This window comes from Tupaia chinensis, unplaced genomic scaffold (genome assembly GCF_000334495.1).
Source record: "Tupaia chinensis unplaced genomic scaffold, TupChi_1.0 Scaffold000357_1, whole genome shotgun sequence".
NCBI lineage: Eukaryota > Metazoa > Chordata > Mammalia > Scandentia > Tupaiidae > Tupaia > Tupaia belangeri.
The window spans coordinates 838,697-854,913 of NW_006159853.1; the positions used below are offsets into that span (position 1 = coordinate 838,697).

Sequence of the window (16,217 nt, forward strand, 5' to 3'; positions counted from 1 at the left end):
ACGGCAAAAGCAGTCATAAGAGGGAAATTCATAGCAATTAGTGTGCATAAGAAAAGGATGGAAAGATGGAAAATAGATAACCTATCATGCCTCAGGGAACTGGAAAAACAACAACAAAGAAACCCAAAAAATTCCAGGGGAAAAGAAATAATAAAGGTTGGAGCAGAAATAAATGAAGTAGAAAATAAATGAACCATACAGAAAATAAATGTAAGCAAAAGCTGGTTTTTTGAAAAGATTAACAAGATCAACACACCATAGGCTAGACTGGTCAAGAAGAAGAATGAAAGAACCCAGATAAATCAAATACGTGATGAAACAGGCAATGTTACAAAGGACACAGTAGAAATAAAAAATATCATTAGAGGATACTATGAGTGACTATATGCCAATAAACAAGATAACTTGGAGGGGATGGACAAATTCCTGGATGCATATAATCTTGCAAGATTGAACTAGGAGGACATAGAGAACCTGAATAATCCCATAACATGCCAGGAGACTGAATCATTAATAAGTAACCTTTGGACAAAGAAAAGCCCAGGTCCTGATGCCTTCACTTCTGAATTCTACAAAATTTTAAGGAAGAGTTAACCCCTATCCTACTAAAATTATTTCTAAAGACTCAAAAGGAAGGAAAACTTCCAAAATCATTTTATGAAGCCTCCATCATCCTCATCCCCAAAACTGATAAGGACATGAAGAAAAAGGAAAACTACAGACCAATATCATTGATGAATGTAGATGCAAAAATTCTCAACAAGATACTCGCAAATCATATCCAACAACATATAACAAAGATTATTCATCACGATCAGGTAGGCTTTATCCCAGGGATGCTAGGATGAATCAAAATACACAAGACCATAAATGTAATACACCATATTAACAGAAAGAAAGATAAAAACTATATGATCATTTCAATTGATGCAGAGAAAACATTTGATAAAATACAACATCCTTTTATGATTAAGACCATCAGTAAGATTGGTATAGAGGGGTCATTTCTCAACACAATAAATGCCATCTATAAAAAAATCTACAGCCAACATTATACTGAATGGGGAAAAGCTGAAAGCATTTCCACTAAAAACAGGTACTAGGCAATGCTGCCCACTTTCCCCACTACTCTTTAATATACTACTGGAAGTCTTAGTTAATGCAATCAGAAGAGAGAACTATACAAAAGGCATTAAAATAGGCCAAGAAGAGTTGAAAATATCTTTATTTGCAGATGACATGGTGGTATTCTTAGAAGACCCAAAGGTATCCATGAAAAAACTTCTTGAAGTAATAAGTGAATACAGTAAAGTAGCAGCATACAAAAATCTACATCCAAAAATCTATAGCATTTCTATATATGAACAAGATGAACGAAGTAGAGCTGAAGAAAGGAATCCATTTAACCATAGACACAAGATGCATACGATACCTAGGGATAAACCTAACAAAGAAAGTCAAAGACCTTTATAAAGAAAACTATGAAAATCTTTAAAAAAGGCATTGAAGGTGACATAAAAAAAAGTGGAAGGACATCCCATGTTACTGGATTGGAAGAATTAACATAATCAAAATGACAATCCTACCCAAATTAATCTACATGTTTAGTGCAGTTCCAATCAAAATTCCAGAAATATTCTTCACAGATCTAGAAAAGACAATCATAGAATTTGTCTGGAATCATAAAAGACATTGTATTGCAAAAGCAATCCTGTGCAAGAAGAATGGAGTAGGAGGCATATCACTCCCTGATCCCAAGATATACTATAAAGCTATGGTCATCAAAACAGCATGGTATTGGCATAAAAACAGACATGTGGACCAATGGAAGGGAATAGAGACCCCAGAAATAACCCCCAAAGCTTACACCCAACTGATCTTTGACAACGGATATCAGTCAATCGATTGGAAAAAGGAAAACCTCTTTAGTAAATGGTGCTGGAAAAACTGGGTATCCACCTGCAGAAAGATGAAACTGAACCCCCATCTTTCACCATCAACAACAACTACACTGTTGGTGGGAATGTAAACTAGTTCAACCACTGTGGAGAACAATATGGAAGTTTCTCAAAGATCTACAAATAGAACTACCATTTGATCCAGCAATCCCATTTCTTCGTATCTACCCAAAGGACAGGAGAATGCTCAGTTAGAAAAGTGCTTGCACATCAATGTTTATTGCAGCATTATTCACAGTTGCCAAAACATGGAACCAACCTAAATGTCCACAAACTGATGAATGGATTAAAAAAGTGTGGCATATATACTCTATGAAATACTACTCAGTCATAAAAAATAACAAGACCCTGGCATTTGATAGAAAGTGGCCAGATAAGTAGGATCTATTGCTGAGTGAAGTAAGCTAGGCTATGAAAGAAAGATATTGTATATATTCACTTTAATATATACTGACTATCCACACTCTATTGTAGAGAGCAAAATATTGGAGGACATAAAACAGTGAAAATACTTAATGAGGATAAGACAGTGTGCAATTGGGGGAGGTGAAGAGAAGAGGATAGAGAAAGATAGCAAGAGAACAAATAGAGAGGTATGACATTAGTGGGACACAGATATGGTTTATTACCTGTTTTATGATGACATGTATAGTGTTCTCAACTGGATTGGTCTGAGAAGTATTTCATGTTGGGTAATGTCTTTTTACAAGCAAAATGAGAAATAGTGATTGACTGGTTAAAAAAATAATTGGAATAATAATAATGATGATTGGGAAAAACAATGAAAAGATATTGAATGATGAAGTGGGAATTTTAATGTCTCTGTATTGACTTGACATGCATGGCATTCCCTTTTGAAAAAGCAATGCAATATACTGTAAAATTACATGCAATTCAATGTAATATAAACAAGATTATGATGATAGTAAATTTTAAAAAAAGAAGTGAACAACACAGGGATCAATAAGCAAAGAGTCCATCTTTTGTTCAATGTATATAACAATTTATCCCTTGAACTCATGGTATTTTACAATTTTAATTGGATGTTATTTTTTAGTGTCTGGGTTTTCAGCCAGTTATAAATCATATGGATTCCTATAAGGATACAAACTTGGATGTCAAATTCCTTCTCATAGCCCATCTGACAACTTAGTGAAAAGGCCAGGAGAATAAATCAGGAAAGGAGACAATTTTGATTTTGTTTAGTCAATAGAGTGACATTATGACCCCTTTGGTTTAAGTCTCTCACTATCCATAAGACTCTGTGTCATGTATCACATGAAGCAAGAAATAACTAATTGCATGGACTCTTCTTTCAGGAGCTAATGATTAATTTAGGACTATGCAGTTATCTGCCATCATGCTCCCTAAAGTACATGAGATTCTTCCAAGAGTTTGAGTCCTTGAGCCATTTGGTTTTTTTAGATAACTCCTTAGACATAGCTATTTATATATCTTTTAATTCTTTTGTGATGTCCCATACATATGCTGTTCTTACTGCACCCAAAATTAGTGGTCACAGAGCATTTAGTTCCATGGGGCTATTAGGAAAATTTATTTCCAGTGTTGGAAAATTGAAGGTAACATGGTTTATAGGAGGAAGTACTTGGAGGTTACATTGATGACTAAAAATCGACTGGAATTTCAAGTCAAATCTAAGTTCAGGAAATATTCTCCATGATTGAGAAAAGGAGAGGAAGCTTATAATAGAAGAAGTCATTGGATTTCCTTTTAGGTCCATTAAATACCTTCTTTTCCTGTATTTTCTGTGTTCCTATGAAGGTAAGTTTTGTGCAGCTTAGTAGAATTCCAGGTGGTGTTGGTATGTGCATTCGATGTTATATTAAAAAAGGCTTTTGTGTTATCTACCTTACATTCAGCACCTGGATCAACTAAATTGGTTATGGGCTCAGCCCATCATTTCTCACATATTTGTGTGAGACTAGACTCTGGATATTGTTGTTAATGTCAATAGTTAGGGGAACAGACTCATCTTGATAAATGAGGTTTGTGGATAAGGTTGGCCATGAAAGGTATTATACTGTGTGTTTATTAAAATTAGGTTGTCAGAAGAAAGCCCAGTATACAGTTAAATTTGCTATTTTGTGTATTACTGTGGCTGAAGCTACAAACATTAATTGTGGGCAATTAATGTTTGTGTCTGAATTGGTGCTTGAGTTTCCTGATGATTTCCAATAGTAACTAGCATCAGAGTGTTTCCATGGGTCTAGAATAAGCTTTGTACTTCTTAGTGGTTTGAGAAAAGTTGTTAATTTAGCCATGCACCAAATTTAATCCCCAACTATGGAGTACTCATGTATGGGATCCTGACAACTGAACTCTAATTTCAAAAATGAACATCAATTGTATTATACATTTGGCCTATTGCTGTCTCTGTTTATCATGATGTTGTTGTATTTCAATGGGATGGAGGAACCACCTACTCCATCATTTCCATTCCAGGAGGAACTTTTCTAGGGAATCCATTTGTATAGCTTTAATAGCTTTAAGGGTAATCGACACTTGGAAGGTAGCAATGTTATGACACCAATTTATTTCTTCTCAGGTTAGCTTTGATATTAGACTTCTCATTATTGTTTCTATATCTTAGAAGGTGGATGTGTACTGAGATTGGACATACAAATGGATGGTGGTTGGAACATATATAAAAAAAATATAACTCTGACCCACAACTTTCAGCAACCTGTCCAGAAAACCAAGGCCCAAGAAGTTAGCCTGCTAGAAGTCAGACTGGTAGCATGTCAGATTGCTACCTTTAGTAACAATGCAGGAAGCAAAACAATATCTTCTGAAAAAAAAAAAGTCCAGAAATTAAACAATAACTGACAACTTTCCTAACTTTTGTCCTTGCTTCCAACTTAAATCCAATCACAGAAAGCCAAATATGCACTCCTAACTACTCATGATAAGATGCTCCACTTCTTTTTTTTTTTTTTTAGAGGTTTTTGCTATAGGGTGCGTGCGCTCGCCAGAAAGACAGAGAGAGACAGAGAGACAGAAAGCAAGAAATCACCCCCAGGGAAGATGGCCACTCCACAATCCCTTTTCCTCCATTCTCCTCTCGGGATCTTGGGCATGCACACACACGTGCCCAGCATGAGTTTAAGTCACCAGGTCCAGGACTCGAACCGCGGTAGACTACATGGGAGTCCAGCGGCATAGCCATTACGCTAACTGATGGTCCCAAGATGCTCCACTTCTAATTAGCCTGCTTACAGCTTTCCTATGCCAAAGACTTCCAATCGGCATATACCTGAAGTCTTCCTTTTTTGACACTATGAAGTCTGCCCTTGAGTCTTTGCCAAAACACAAGTGAGTGTTGACTTCTTACTGTAACAAATCCGAATCTATAGTCATTGCTTTTCACATTTGGGTGGTCTTTGTTATTTCCACAGTATGTTATTTAAGAGTCCTAAATAACAGAAATTTATTAAATAACAGAAATAATGAGAAATTTATCTCAAATATTTTCCAGTTCTTTATTAATGTAGTTTTGGTAGACTCAGTAAATTTTCTAATATCTGTAAGCAAGTGGTTGATTTTGTGGAAAAACATTCATTGCAGAGAGCAGAAATCATTGAAGGTATCAGCAAAGCAGGACCACTTGGCGTCAGTTAGAAACAAAGAATGGAATGGGGCTCACAACATATAGATCTTGGTGGTGGCTCTGTATTCTAACCAATGGGTACTACATCACGAGACTGCCCAACTGCATTGCTCTGCAGAAAACACAGTCTGCACATCTCTCAGACTTTAGTTCCTCACTAGCTCTAGCCATCGTCTGAAGCTTTTTCCAACCTGAAAAATAAGAGCAGGCAAGACATTTTCCATGGAGAGAGCATCTGGCCTCACTAAAACCCCACAACCAAGCAATAGCCTAACCAAATTTTGGTGCTCTGCTTAAGGTTATCCTAAGCCAGTAGCAAGCCCGAGTTTACACATGTCTATGAAATATAGCCTCTGGCCCTCCCTATTTTGAGAGTCTGAGAAGTGATTCTATAGACCTTATCTAACTTCAGAGTTCAGTGTACAGCACTGCCCAACTATAGATTTGAAACAACAGTACTACCCAGCCAGGAAAAACAACATACAACTGCCCAATCAGAAGTAATTTCAGAACTCAGCTTGCAACCTATGTATCACCACCAAAGAACACCTGCAAAAGGCTAGAACAGGTGGCCACTTCCACAAATGCATAGGCACCAATGCAAGGACATAAAGATTATGAAAAAATTAGAGGGATATGACTCCATCAAAATAAATGAATAGAGTTCAAATAATGGATCCTGAAGAAATGGAGGTCTATGAAATGACTGATAAATAATTCATAATAATCATCTTGACTTCAGAGAACTACAAGAAAATATAGACAGAAAATTAAATGAAATTTAGCAAGCAGTTAATGAATGGGGCCAGCAGGTGGCATGGTGGTTAAGGTCCTGCAGTCCCACACAGTAATAATAAATAAAATTTAATTTAAAAATTAAACAATTAATGAAGATATTAAAAATTGACAAATAGAAACAATAAAAACATAAATTCTAGAGATAAAGCATATAATAACTGAATTATAAATTCAATAGAAAACTGCAACAGCAGACGTGATTTAGCAGCAAGAAGATTCAGTGTATTCAAAGATAAGACACATGAAATTATCTAGTCAGAGATACAAAAAGAAGAATGAAGAAGGCCTATGGGAATTATGGAACACCATCAGAGTAGTAACCAGCAAAATCGTAGTAGTGAAAGCAATAGGGGTATTACTGAACATTGCTGGAGGCCAATGGGAAGGCTCCAAGTTTCTGTCTCAGATCTACATGAATATACTGAATATGACCCCTGGTAAGCATGTGATCCTGGCTGAGTGAAGAGCTGGAGAGAGAATATAGGCATTAAGATCCTGTTAGGAGTTTCTATCATAAAGGAAATGAAAATATTTTTACAAAGGGAGAGAGGGTCAGCCCCATAGCCTAGTAGTTAAGGAAACCATACCTCATATGGCTGGCAGAGGTTCAAGTCCTAACCCTGGAAGCTTGAAAGATACACCAAGCATATGTGCATACACATCCCTAATACTGACAGGATGAAGAAATTAAGAAAAAGAGATTGTAGCCAAATCACACCCCTTTTGTAGAGGGGATTGCTTCCTCTCTCTTTTTCTGTCAAGTGCACATGGCTTCTGGCACTTAAAAAGAAGAGAGCTAACCTTTGTATAATTGGGAAACTTTTAGGAGAGAAGAGAGAAAAAAAGCCCCCCCTCAAAAAAAAAAAAAAAAAAAACATTTGAAGAAGTAATGGTGAAAATTTTCCCAAATCTGGAGAAAGGCAATAAGATCCAGGTACAGGAAATTCATGTAGTTCTAATCAAATTCAATTCAAATAATTTATCAAAAATCAAAGACAGAGATGTATCACATTCAGGGAGTTCCAATACAACTATCTGAGATTTTCAGAAGAAACTCTCAGGCAAGGGACCAGCACGTGGCATGGTAGTTAAGGTGCTGGACTCCCACAAGGTCACTTGTAGTTAAAGTCCTGGACATGGCAGCTTGAGAATCATGGTGGGTAAGTGAGTGTGCATGCCCAAAATCCCAAGAGGAGAATGGTGGAGAAGGCATTTTGGTGTGGCCATTCCCCCTAGGAAGTGATTACTCCCTTTCCCTCTTCTTGTCTCTCTCAGGTGAGTGCACATACCCTGTGGCAAAAACTTTAAAAAGAAAGAAATAAAAGAACTCTCAGGCCAGGAGAAATTTGGATGATATATTCAAAATGATGAAGGAAAAAAATGTAAAACAACAATGCTCACTAAATCTGTGCTTTGGAAATGAGTGAAAATAAAAGCTTTCCAAAACAAACAAAAGCTAAGGAAGTTCATCCCCACTAGGCCTGTTTTACAGGCATCGCTAAAGGGTGTTTCTTAGGGCTGAAATGAAAGGCTACTAATAATTAAAAAAAATAAAAGGAAGAAACTCAATTGTATAATTAATATATAGTCATATTCAAAATTTTCTAATGCGGTAAGGGTGGTATATAAAAAAATTTTATCCATACTGTGAGGATTAAAAGACAAAACTTTTTTTTCTTTTTACACAAGTTTTTGCTGTTGTGATCCTCCCGCCTCAGTCTCCCAGCTGGAACTACAGGCATATGCCACCATGCTTGGCTCTTCTCTAGAAAAGGTCTCACTATGTTGCCCAGGACCATCTAGAATTTGTGTGATTCTCTTGCCTTGCCCCCCTAAATCACTGTGATGACAGGTGTATGCCACCACATCTGACCTTTAGATTGGACCAGGAATTGAACCCAGGCCTCCCATGTGGTATCAGCCTGCAAAGTACAGTATCTTAACAAAATATGTCACCATGGCTAGGACAAAAACAAAGGTATTAAAAGCAACTACAGATGCAATAAATTGATAAGGGATATAAATTACAGAATTCTTAATTTTGACATCTAAATAATAAAAGATAGAGTAGAGGAAATGAAGGCATAGATCTGTATGTGATTAAAGTCATTATCAGCTTAAAACAGTCTGTTATAAGGCTAAGACATATTATGTAAACCTTATAATAATCACAAAACAAAAAAGCATATATTAAAGAATTCAAAACATACCACCACACACACAAAACCATCAATTCTCAAAAGAAGACAGCAATAAAGTTAGGGAGGAACACAAGGAGCTACAAAACAACAGAAAACAGAGTATGGAATGAAAGTAGTAAGTCCTTAACTATCAATAACCAGTTTGAATGTGAGTGGATTTAATTCTCCAATCAAAAGACATTAAGTGGCAAAATGGAAAAAAAAAAAGAAAGTGATAAAGAAAGAAGAAAGAAACAAAGAAAAAAAATAGATACAACCATATGCTGCCTACAGAAGATTCACCTCACCTGTAAAGATACACATAAACAAAAGTGAAGAGATGGAAAAAGCTATTCCATGCAAATGAAAAACAAAGCAAGAGTATCTACACTATATCAGATAAAATGACTTGAAGTCAAAAATCATGGAAAGAGGGAATAAGAAGGTGGCACAGTCATAAAACATAATGCTCTGCAAGGCTGACCCACATAGGTAGGTTTCCAGTTCATGCCCAACAACCTCCTGTTAGGCATGTCCATGTCCATGTCCATGTCCATGCCCATGATCTGGGGCTGGCTGAGGGTGGGGACTGATCTTGGCATCAAGACCCTGTTGAGGAGAGTCTCTCTCTCTCTTCTCTCTCACTTGTTCATGGCAGAAATGAATACGGAAACTTCAAAAACCTATTTAAAAAGACAGTAAGGTCATTACAAAGTGATAAAAGGGTCAATTAACCAATAAGACATAACAGTCATAAATAGATGTGCACCAAACATTAGAGCAACTGAATATATAGTGCAATTATTAAATAATCTGAAGAGATAGATGACAAAGTCTAATGAAATTATTTACTGCCCCCTTTCTTTGTGTGTGGAGTAATAGCTGTTTTATAAGAGGCATTAGCATTTTTAAAAACCAATTGTTTTAATAAAATTTGCTCTTAGGCTTTTTAAAACTAGTCAGATTTTTATAAAAGATTTCTTTTTGATAAGCATGCCTTGCCTAACACTTGCCAATCATTAGGGGTAAATGCAGTTCAGATCATAACAGAAGATAGAAGAAGTACACAAGACTGAACTGGTGAAATAGAATCATTTTTAAAATAGTTTCTTTCTTTATTTTTACATTTTTCCACAAACATTTACAGCTGGATGTTCAAGATGATTTTGTAATTCCTTTTTTTTTCTTTCTCTTTGTATTCATAATAAAATTGAGCAAACAATGAAATGTTGCTCTACTGGTTTAACAAGGAAAGAGAAAGACCCTAACTTGTGAGTGAAGTCTTTTTATATGGGGAAGGCCCTTACTGCAACATCTATCAGGATTGTTACCCAAAGATTTGTCTTTAGTTCTTATTTATTTACTTATTTTTACATTTTTACACAAACCTTTACTTTACATATCAAAAAAATTCTGCTCATACTTCATAGTTCTTGATAGTTAATAAACAACTTATAAAATCTCAAAAAACTTAATTTTAAATATAATGCTCGAGATATTGGTTATACTTTGTGACTCTGTAACAACAGAGACAGTCTGGTTTAAAAACCTTTTGAGAAAATATTTACATGTCAACTACTCAAACTGTTAAAAAGCAAATACCCAGCACACAATTCACACATAAACCTTCTCAATTCGGTCCTGCCTACCAAGTATTCTGTGATATATCATCCACTAGCAAAGATCAATCTTTTTCTTTCTTCAAAGTCTTCATCAAGATAATCCTCTGACATTGTTGCTCTTTTGCAATCTCTACTGATTACAATGCTGGACTGGAAAAGTCCAGGTTATTTTACAATATGAATTATTTCATATAACTTCTCTAATCCTCTCTACCAGACAGAACTGTTTATGGTGCCAGGCCATCTTTCCAAGAGCTTCTGTTGGCTTACTTGAGATCCATAGTTTTATGATTATTCTTCAGATATGACATTCCAGTCAAAGCCCTGTCCAGTAATGAGTATTTGCAATTTCTAATTCAATGCAACAAGCATTATTGAACTTATGCAAATAACCCTTCTGCCACAAAATAATTATATTCCTGAATATTTTCCAATTCCAGAGGGGTCTGAAAGGAAGAAAAGTTTATGTTTCCATTTAAAGAAACAAACAGGAAGAAAAAATATTTTAACAAATTGCTGAAACTATCAACAGCTCAAAAGAAAGCAAAATCCTTAAATTGGGAAAACAAAGCATTGTAAAGAAAATTAGTAATGTTTTACTTAAAAGTTATAAAATTCTATTCAACAGGGGACCAGCAGGTGGTGTGGTTGTTAAGAAGCTGGCCAACCACATGGCCAACTGCAATGTGACTCCTGGACCTAGTGACTTCCTTTCTTACTTTCCCTCTCCCTCTTTCTCTGTGTCTCTCTCTCTGGTCAAATTAAAATAAATGAAAAAATAAATAAGTAACTTTTCTAAAAAATTATATTTCACTAGTTCAGTCTTACCTTCAATCTCTCTTCTATTGAATTTGCAGTGTTACTGTGGCCCAATCTTCCCATTTAAATCCTGGAAGTTAACATTCAACATTATTATTGACATTTCTTGTGCCTAGCTTAAGTTGGTCATTTTCTTGGTTTCTTTTTATTCTCTTTTCTGTATGTGTGTCTTTAGTTTTCCTGATAGAGTACTCCCTTCAGAACTTCTTGAAGAGTGAGTTTGCCGTTGGCAAATTCTTTCAGGTTTTTTTTATCTGAGAATGCTTTTATTCTTTCTTTCTATATGAAAGATAATCTTCCTAGGTAAAGTATTCTTGTTTGAAATTGTTTTTCACTTAACACTTTGAATGTATTTTCCCATTCTTGCCTTGTTCACATTGTATCTGGTGAGAGGTCTGATGTTAACCTGAAGGAGTAACCTTTATAAGATGGGATAACCTGTTTCTCTCTTGCCAATTTTAGTATCTTGTCTTTGTCTGTGGATATGGCCAGTCTGGCTAAGATGTGTCTTGGAGAATATCTTCTTGGGTTGATTCTATTAGGGGTCCTTTGTATTTCTGGGGTCTGGGTATTTGAATCCCTCTCTAGATTTGGAAAGTTTTCTTCCAGGATTTTATGGAATAGATTATCAATGTTCTTATTAGTTTCTTCACCTTCTGGGATACCGATTATCTGAATGTTTTGGTGTTTAATGGTGTCTAGTATTTCTTGTATAGTATTCTTCCTTTTTTGGGTTATTTTCTCAGTTTTTTTGTGTTACTTTTTCTAGATCAGAGGTTTTGCCTTCAACATTCCAGAAAAATGTCCGTGCGTGCCCAAGATCCCAAGAGGAGAATGGAGGAGAAGGGATTGTGGCATGGCCATCCCCCCTGGGGGATAATTTCTCGCTTTCTGTCTCTATGTCTCTGTCTGTCAGTCTGGCGAGCGCACGTGCCCTATAGCAAAAACCTCTCAAGAAAAAAAAAAAGATTTGATCTTCTGCATAGACTAATCTGCTTTTAATACTTTCAAGGGAGGTTCTGATTTTCTGAATGGCAGCCTTTGTCTATAATAGCTCCATTTGATTATTTTTATTGTGTGTACTTCCTCTTCCAGATCATGCAAACACATCCTCAGCTCCTGGAACTTGTTGTCTCTTTCCTCCTACATCTTCTGGAGTTCATTGTCTCTCAGCTCTTGCATCTCATTTAGTTTTTTTTTTTCTTTTTTTGGAGAGGTTTTTGCTATAGGGCACGTGTGCTCGCCAGAAAGACAGAGTGAGACAGAGAGACAGAAAGCGAGAAAGCACCCCTCAGGGGGATGGCCACGCCGCAATCCCTTCTCCTCCATTCTTCTCTCAGGATCCTGGACATGCACGCACACGTGCCCAGCATGTGTTTAAGCCACTGGGTCTGGGACTCAAATCGCGGTCGACTACATGGGAGTCCAGCGACATAGTCATATGCTAACTGCTGGTCCCCATCTCATTTAGTTTTGTCACTATGAATATTCTGAATTCTCTATCAGACATTTCAACCAGTACTACAAAACTTTCTGAGGATAATGAAGAATTGTCCTTTTCTCTTGGGGGAGAGAATCTTTTTTTGTTTTCTCATATTTCTTGTGCCTCTGTGGTGGTTTCTGGTCATTCTGTGACAGAATCTCTCATCCACTGTGCTTTGCTATATGGTATCCAAAAAAACAGATTATGAGTTCAGACTTATAAAAAGAAATTTCTTCCTTAAAGCAGGAGGTTTAATACACATTGAGGATTTCAATGACTCTAAAAGTATTCAGATGCTTGGCTACTTTGCACCTAGGACTATCGAGACATTCAATGTGTGGAGAGTGAAGGCCAGAGTGGGAAAGTAAGGTGAAAAAAGAAAAAGAATACAACCAGAAAAGACTTATTTTAAAGGTAAAAAATGAAAACCACGTGGTGCACTAACATGCCATGAATACGCCAGGACACATTTCAGCTTCAAAACGGCTTCTGAAATTAACAAGTAAAAGAAAAGGTCTGAGGTGAGGAAAAGTGATTGCAAAATTAAAAAGTAAATAAATAAAAATTTAAAGAGAGAGAGTGTGTGTGATACAGACAGAGAGACAGACAGAGACAGAGAAAGGACAGAGGTCAACCTACCTTGTCTGTGGATTTCAAGAGTATAGAAGATAGAGTTTATGTAAGGAATGGGCTGACCACTTGAGAAAATAGAAATGTAGAACCTTTATTGGAAGTACTCCTGGGTGAGGTTTGCCAGAGAAGTCACGTGCTAGGGGGAGGTTAGCGATTTTTATAAGGGTATAGGGACGGGGAGTGTTTCAGAGGTAGAAACAGTCCATGTATATGGTAAAGGTTTAAGGGGAGAGGAGACTAGTGTATCATGTAATACCTGGTGATGTGCACAGAGTCGACCACATGTGCAGAGTAGAGCATATGTGCTACATCCAGGTTAGATCCAAGTGCAGCACAGGTCTGATGACACACTAGATCCGGGTTACATCAGCTGACTGTGGCGGGTCATCCCACTCCTACATCCAAGCTTCCTAGGCCTCTGGCCTAACATCCCAACTGTTTTGGTGTTTTAGGGCACCATTAGATCTTTAGCTACTTCCTATTGATTTCAGGCAAAAGGGGGCAGTTGGGGGCCAGGGGCTCCGTGGGAATTTGTGTGTAGGGATGGAGGAACATTTGGCTGACTGCCACTTGGGAAACTTCTTGGATTAGACTTTGGAGGAATCTGAGAAAAGAGGGTGTAAGCATGGAGAGAAGGCAAATGAGAATTAATGGTCCTAAAATAGGAGCAATCCAGGTGATGAAGGTAGATTGTCACTAGTCTGGGAAAAGAGAAGTGGGCTGTTGCTTCTGGTGCTGTAGTTCTTCACTTAGACTACTGAGAACATTGATGTTTTGTTCAGCCATACCTGTCTCGTTGATGTAGTTGCAGCATTCTTCTCTGAGGAACAGACAGGTATCCCCTTTTTTTTGTCATCAGTAGGTCTAGAGAGTGTCAGGTTTTTTTGTTTGTTTGTTTGTTTTGAGAGGTTTTTGCCATAGGACACGTGCACTCTTCAGACAGACAGAGAAATGGAAAGCGAAAAATCACCCCCGAGGGAGGATGGCTACGCCGCAATTCCTTCTCCTCCGGTCTCCTCTTGGAATCTTGGGCACATACACACATGTGCCCGGCGTGAATTTTAAGCCACCGGGTCTGGGATGGATGCAAACTGCGTTTGACTACACGGGAGTCCAGCGACATAGCCATTATGCGAACTGCTGGTCCCAAGAGTGTTGGTTTTGAAGGAGTGCCGGGGAAGGATTGTCCAGGTAAGCTGTTGGGCAGAGTGTGAATTGGGGTCCTCCCAGGTGAAAGCAAATAGGAAGTAGGAGTCTGGGTGGAAGGGGAAGAGGAAAGGATGGAGGGCCAGAAAGATCAGAGTCAATGGATGAGCAGATGAGAGGGAGAAGAAAGTGAGAAGCAGGGGCTGCAGTTGGAAGTTGGAGGGTAGTTCCCAATTGGTGAAGGATGTCTCTGTCCAGGAGGGGGACTAGGCATGACCACATAACTAGAAAAGAATGGGAGAAAGGTCATTCCTCTATATGCCAGGCTAGGGTGGCTGTCCTAGGTGAACAGGAAGGTGTGCCATCTATTCCCATGACCAAGATCTGAGAAGAAAAAAGTGTCCCCAAATGGAAGGGTAGGACAGAGTAGGTAGCCCCAGTGTCCACAACAAAAGAGATAGACTTACCTACTACGTGTAGCATTACCCTAGGCTCAGCGAGGTTGATGGGAGTCTTCGAGTCCAAGCCTCTTCAGTCGGTGGCTAGCTCCAACAGCTACTAAGAGGGGAGCGCTTGGCTGATTTTTCCCCTGTGTGGAGGTGCCAGAGATGAGTCAGTCATTGGGCAGTCACTTCCCCAATGTCCACGCTGTTTGCACTTAGGACATGACTTGGTGGACAGTCAGGGGCAAGGTCATTGCCAAGCCTAGTGACCTGTGTTCTCACACTTGAAGCATGGCCCCACGGAAACAGACTTAGATGAGGAAGCCCCATTCTTGTGCCCATGTGGGACTGCTGGCCTCAGGACTGCTACCAGGGCCTGGATTTGGATTGCCACCTTGTGGTGAAGGAGGGCTTGATGTTCAGCCTCCAGGGCACTGTAAACTTCAAATGTCATTTTCACCAGATCAGAGACAAGGCTCTGAGGGCCATCCTCTGCCCATTTAAGTTTTTTTCAAATATCGGGCACTGACTGCGTAATAAAGTGAGATGCCAAAACTGTAGCCCCAGCCCATGAAGTGGGATCTAATCGTGTATAAAGAGTTAAGGCCTCTGTAAGGTGATTGAGGAACACAGCTGGGTTTTCATCTGCCCCCTGGGTGATTTCCCGGAGTTAGTCAAAATTGACAATTTTGTTAGAGACTGCTTGCATTCCAGCCAGGGGACACTGGATCATGTAGTCTCATTTTTTTGGGTCAGAGTCTCCTACCTGATAGTCTCATTGAGGGTTAGTAAAAAACCCAGCCACTCTTCCAACTGGAAGAGTCGAGTTGACAAGGTGGGCTTGGTCAGCATGTTCTTGAGCTGCAGCCTGGACTCGCTCTCTCTCATCCGCAGTAAGGGTAAAGGACAGGATTACATAGAGGTCATGCCAAGTAAGATTATAGGCCTGAGTCAGATGGCAGAAACCTTTGAAAAAAGCCGTGGGGTTAGCAGAGAAAGAATTGAGACTTTTTTCTATTTGAGGTAGATCTTGGAGAGAGAAGGGAACATGAACCCTGATGATACTCTCCATTCCTGCCACTTCCCTGAGAGGACAGAGAAGGTTAGAACTGGGGGAAGGGGTGGGAGAAGGGTGAGAGTGTGAGCAGGTATGTGAACTAACTGGAGATGAATGAGGAGGGGATGGGAGTGAAGGACATGGAGGAGAAGGAGGTGGTGCTGTTGAAGGCAGGGGAGTGGTGGGGAGGCTGGGACTGGCGGCACCCAAAGTGGGACCAGGGGGTGGGGGGGGATGCTGCTGGGGGACAGGAAGGAGGGGAGGTAAGAGTTTTGGGTGGTACATCTATAGGAGGGAGATTAGCCTCTAAGAGAGATTTGGTCTTAGACTGTGGGGTTCTGGTTATGAAAAGGATGGGTGGTAGTGCAGGAGGTGCAGAGGAAGGAGTGGGAGTGCAGATCCCAAAAAGCGTGGACATATGGAACCTCCAACTTTTGCCTACTCTTCAGC

General features: G+C 38.7%; 1 protein-coding gene across 1 annotated transcript in view; it reads right to left on the reverse strand.

Annotated features, from left to right (window-relative positions):
* Window positions 1–15,562, reverse strand: part of LOC102476892 (melanoma-associated antigen E1) — a 36,115-nt gene extending 20,553 nt beyond the window's left edge. Inside the window, exon 1 of the mRNA XM_006152767.1 lies at window positions 15,477–15,562. Coding sequence (XP_006152829.1) covers window positions 15,477–15,562 — 86 coding nt within the window. The remainder of the gene's footprint in view (window positions 1–15,476) is intronic.
* Between the last annotated feature and the right edge of the window lie 655 nt (window positions 15,563–16,217).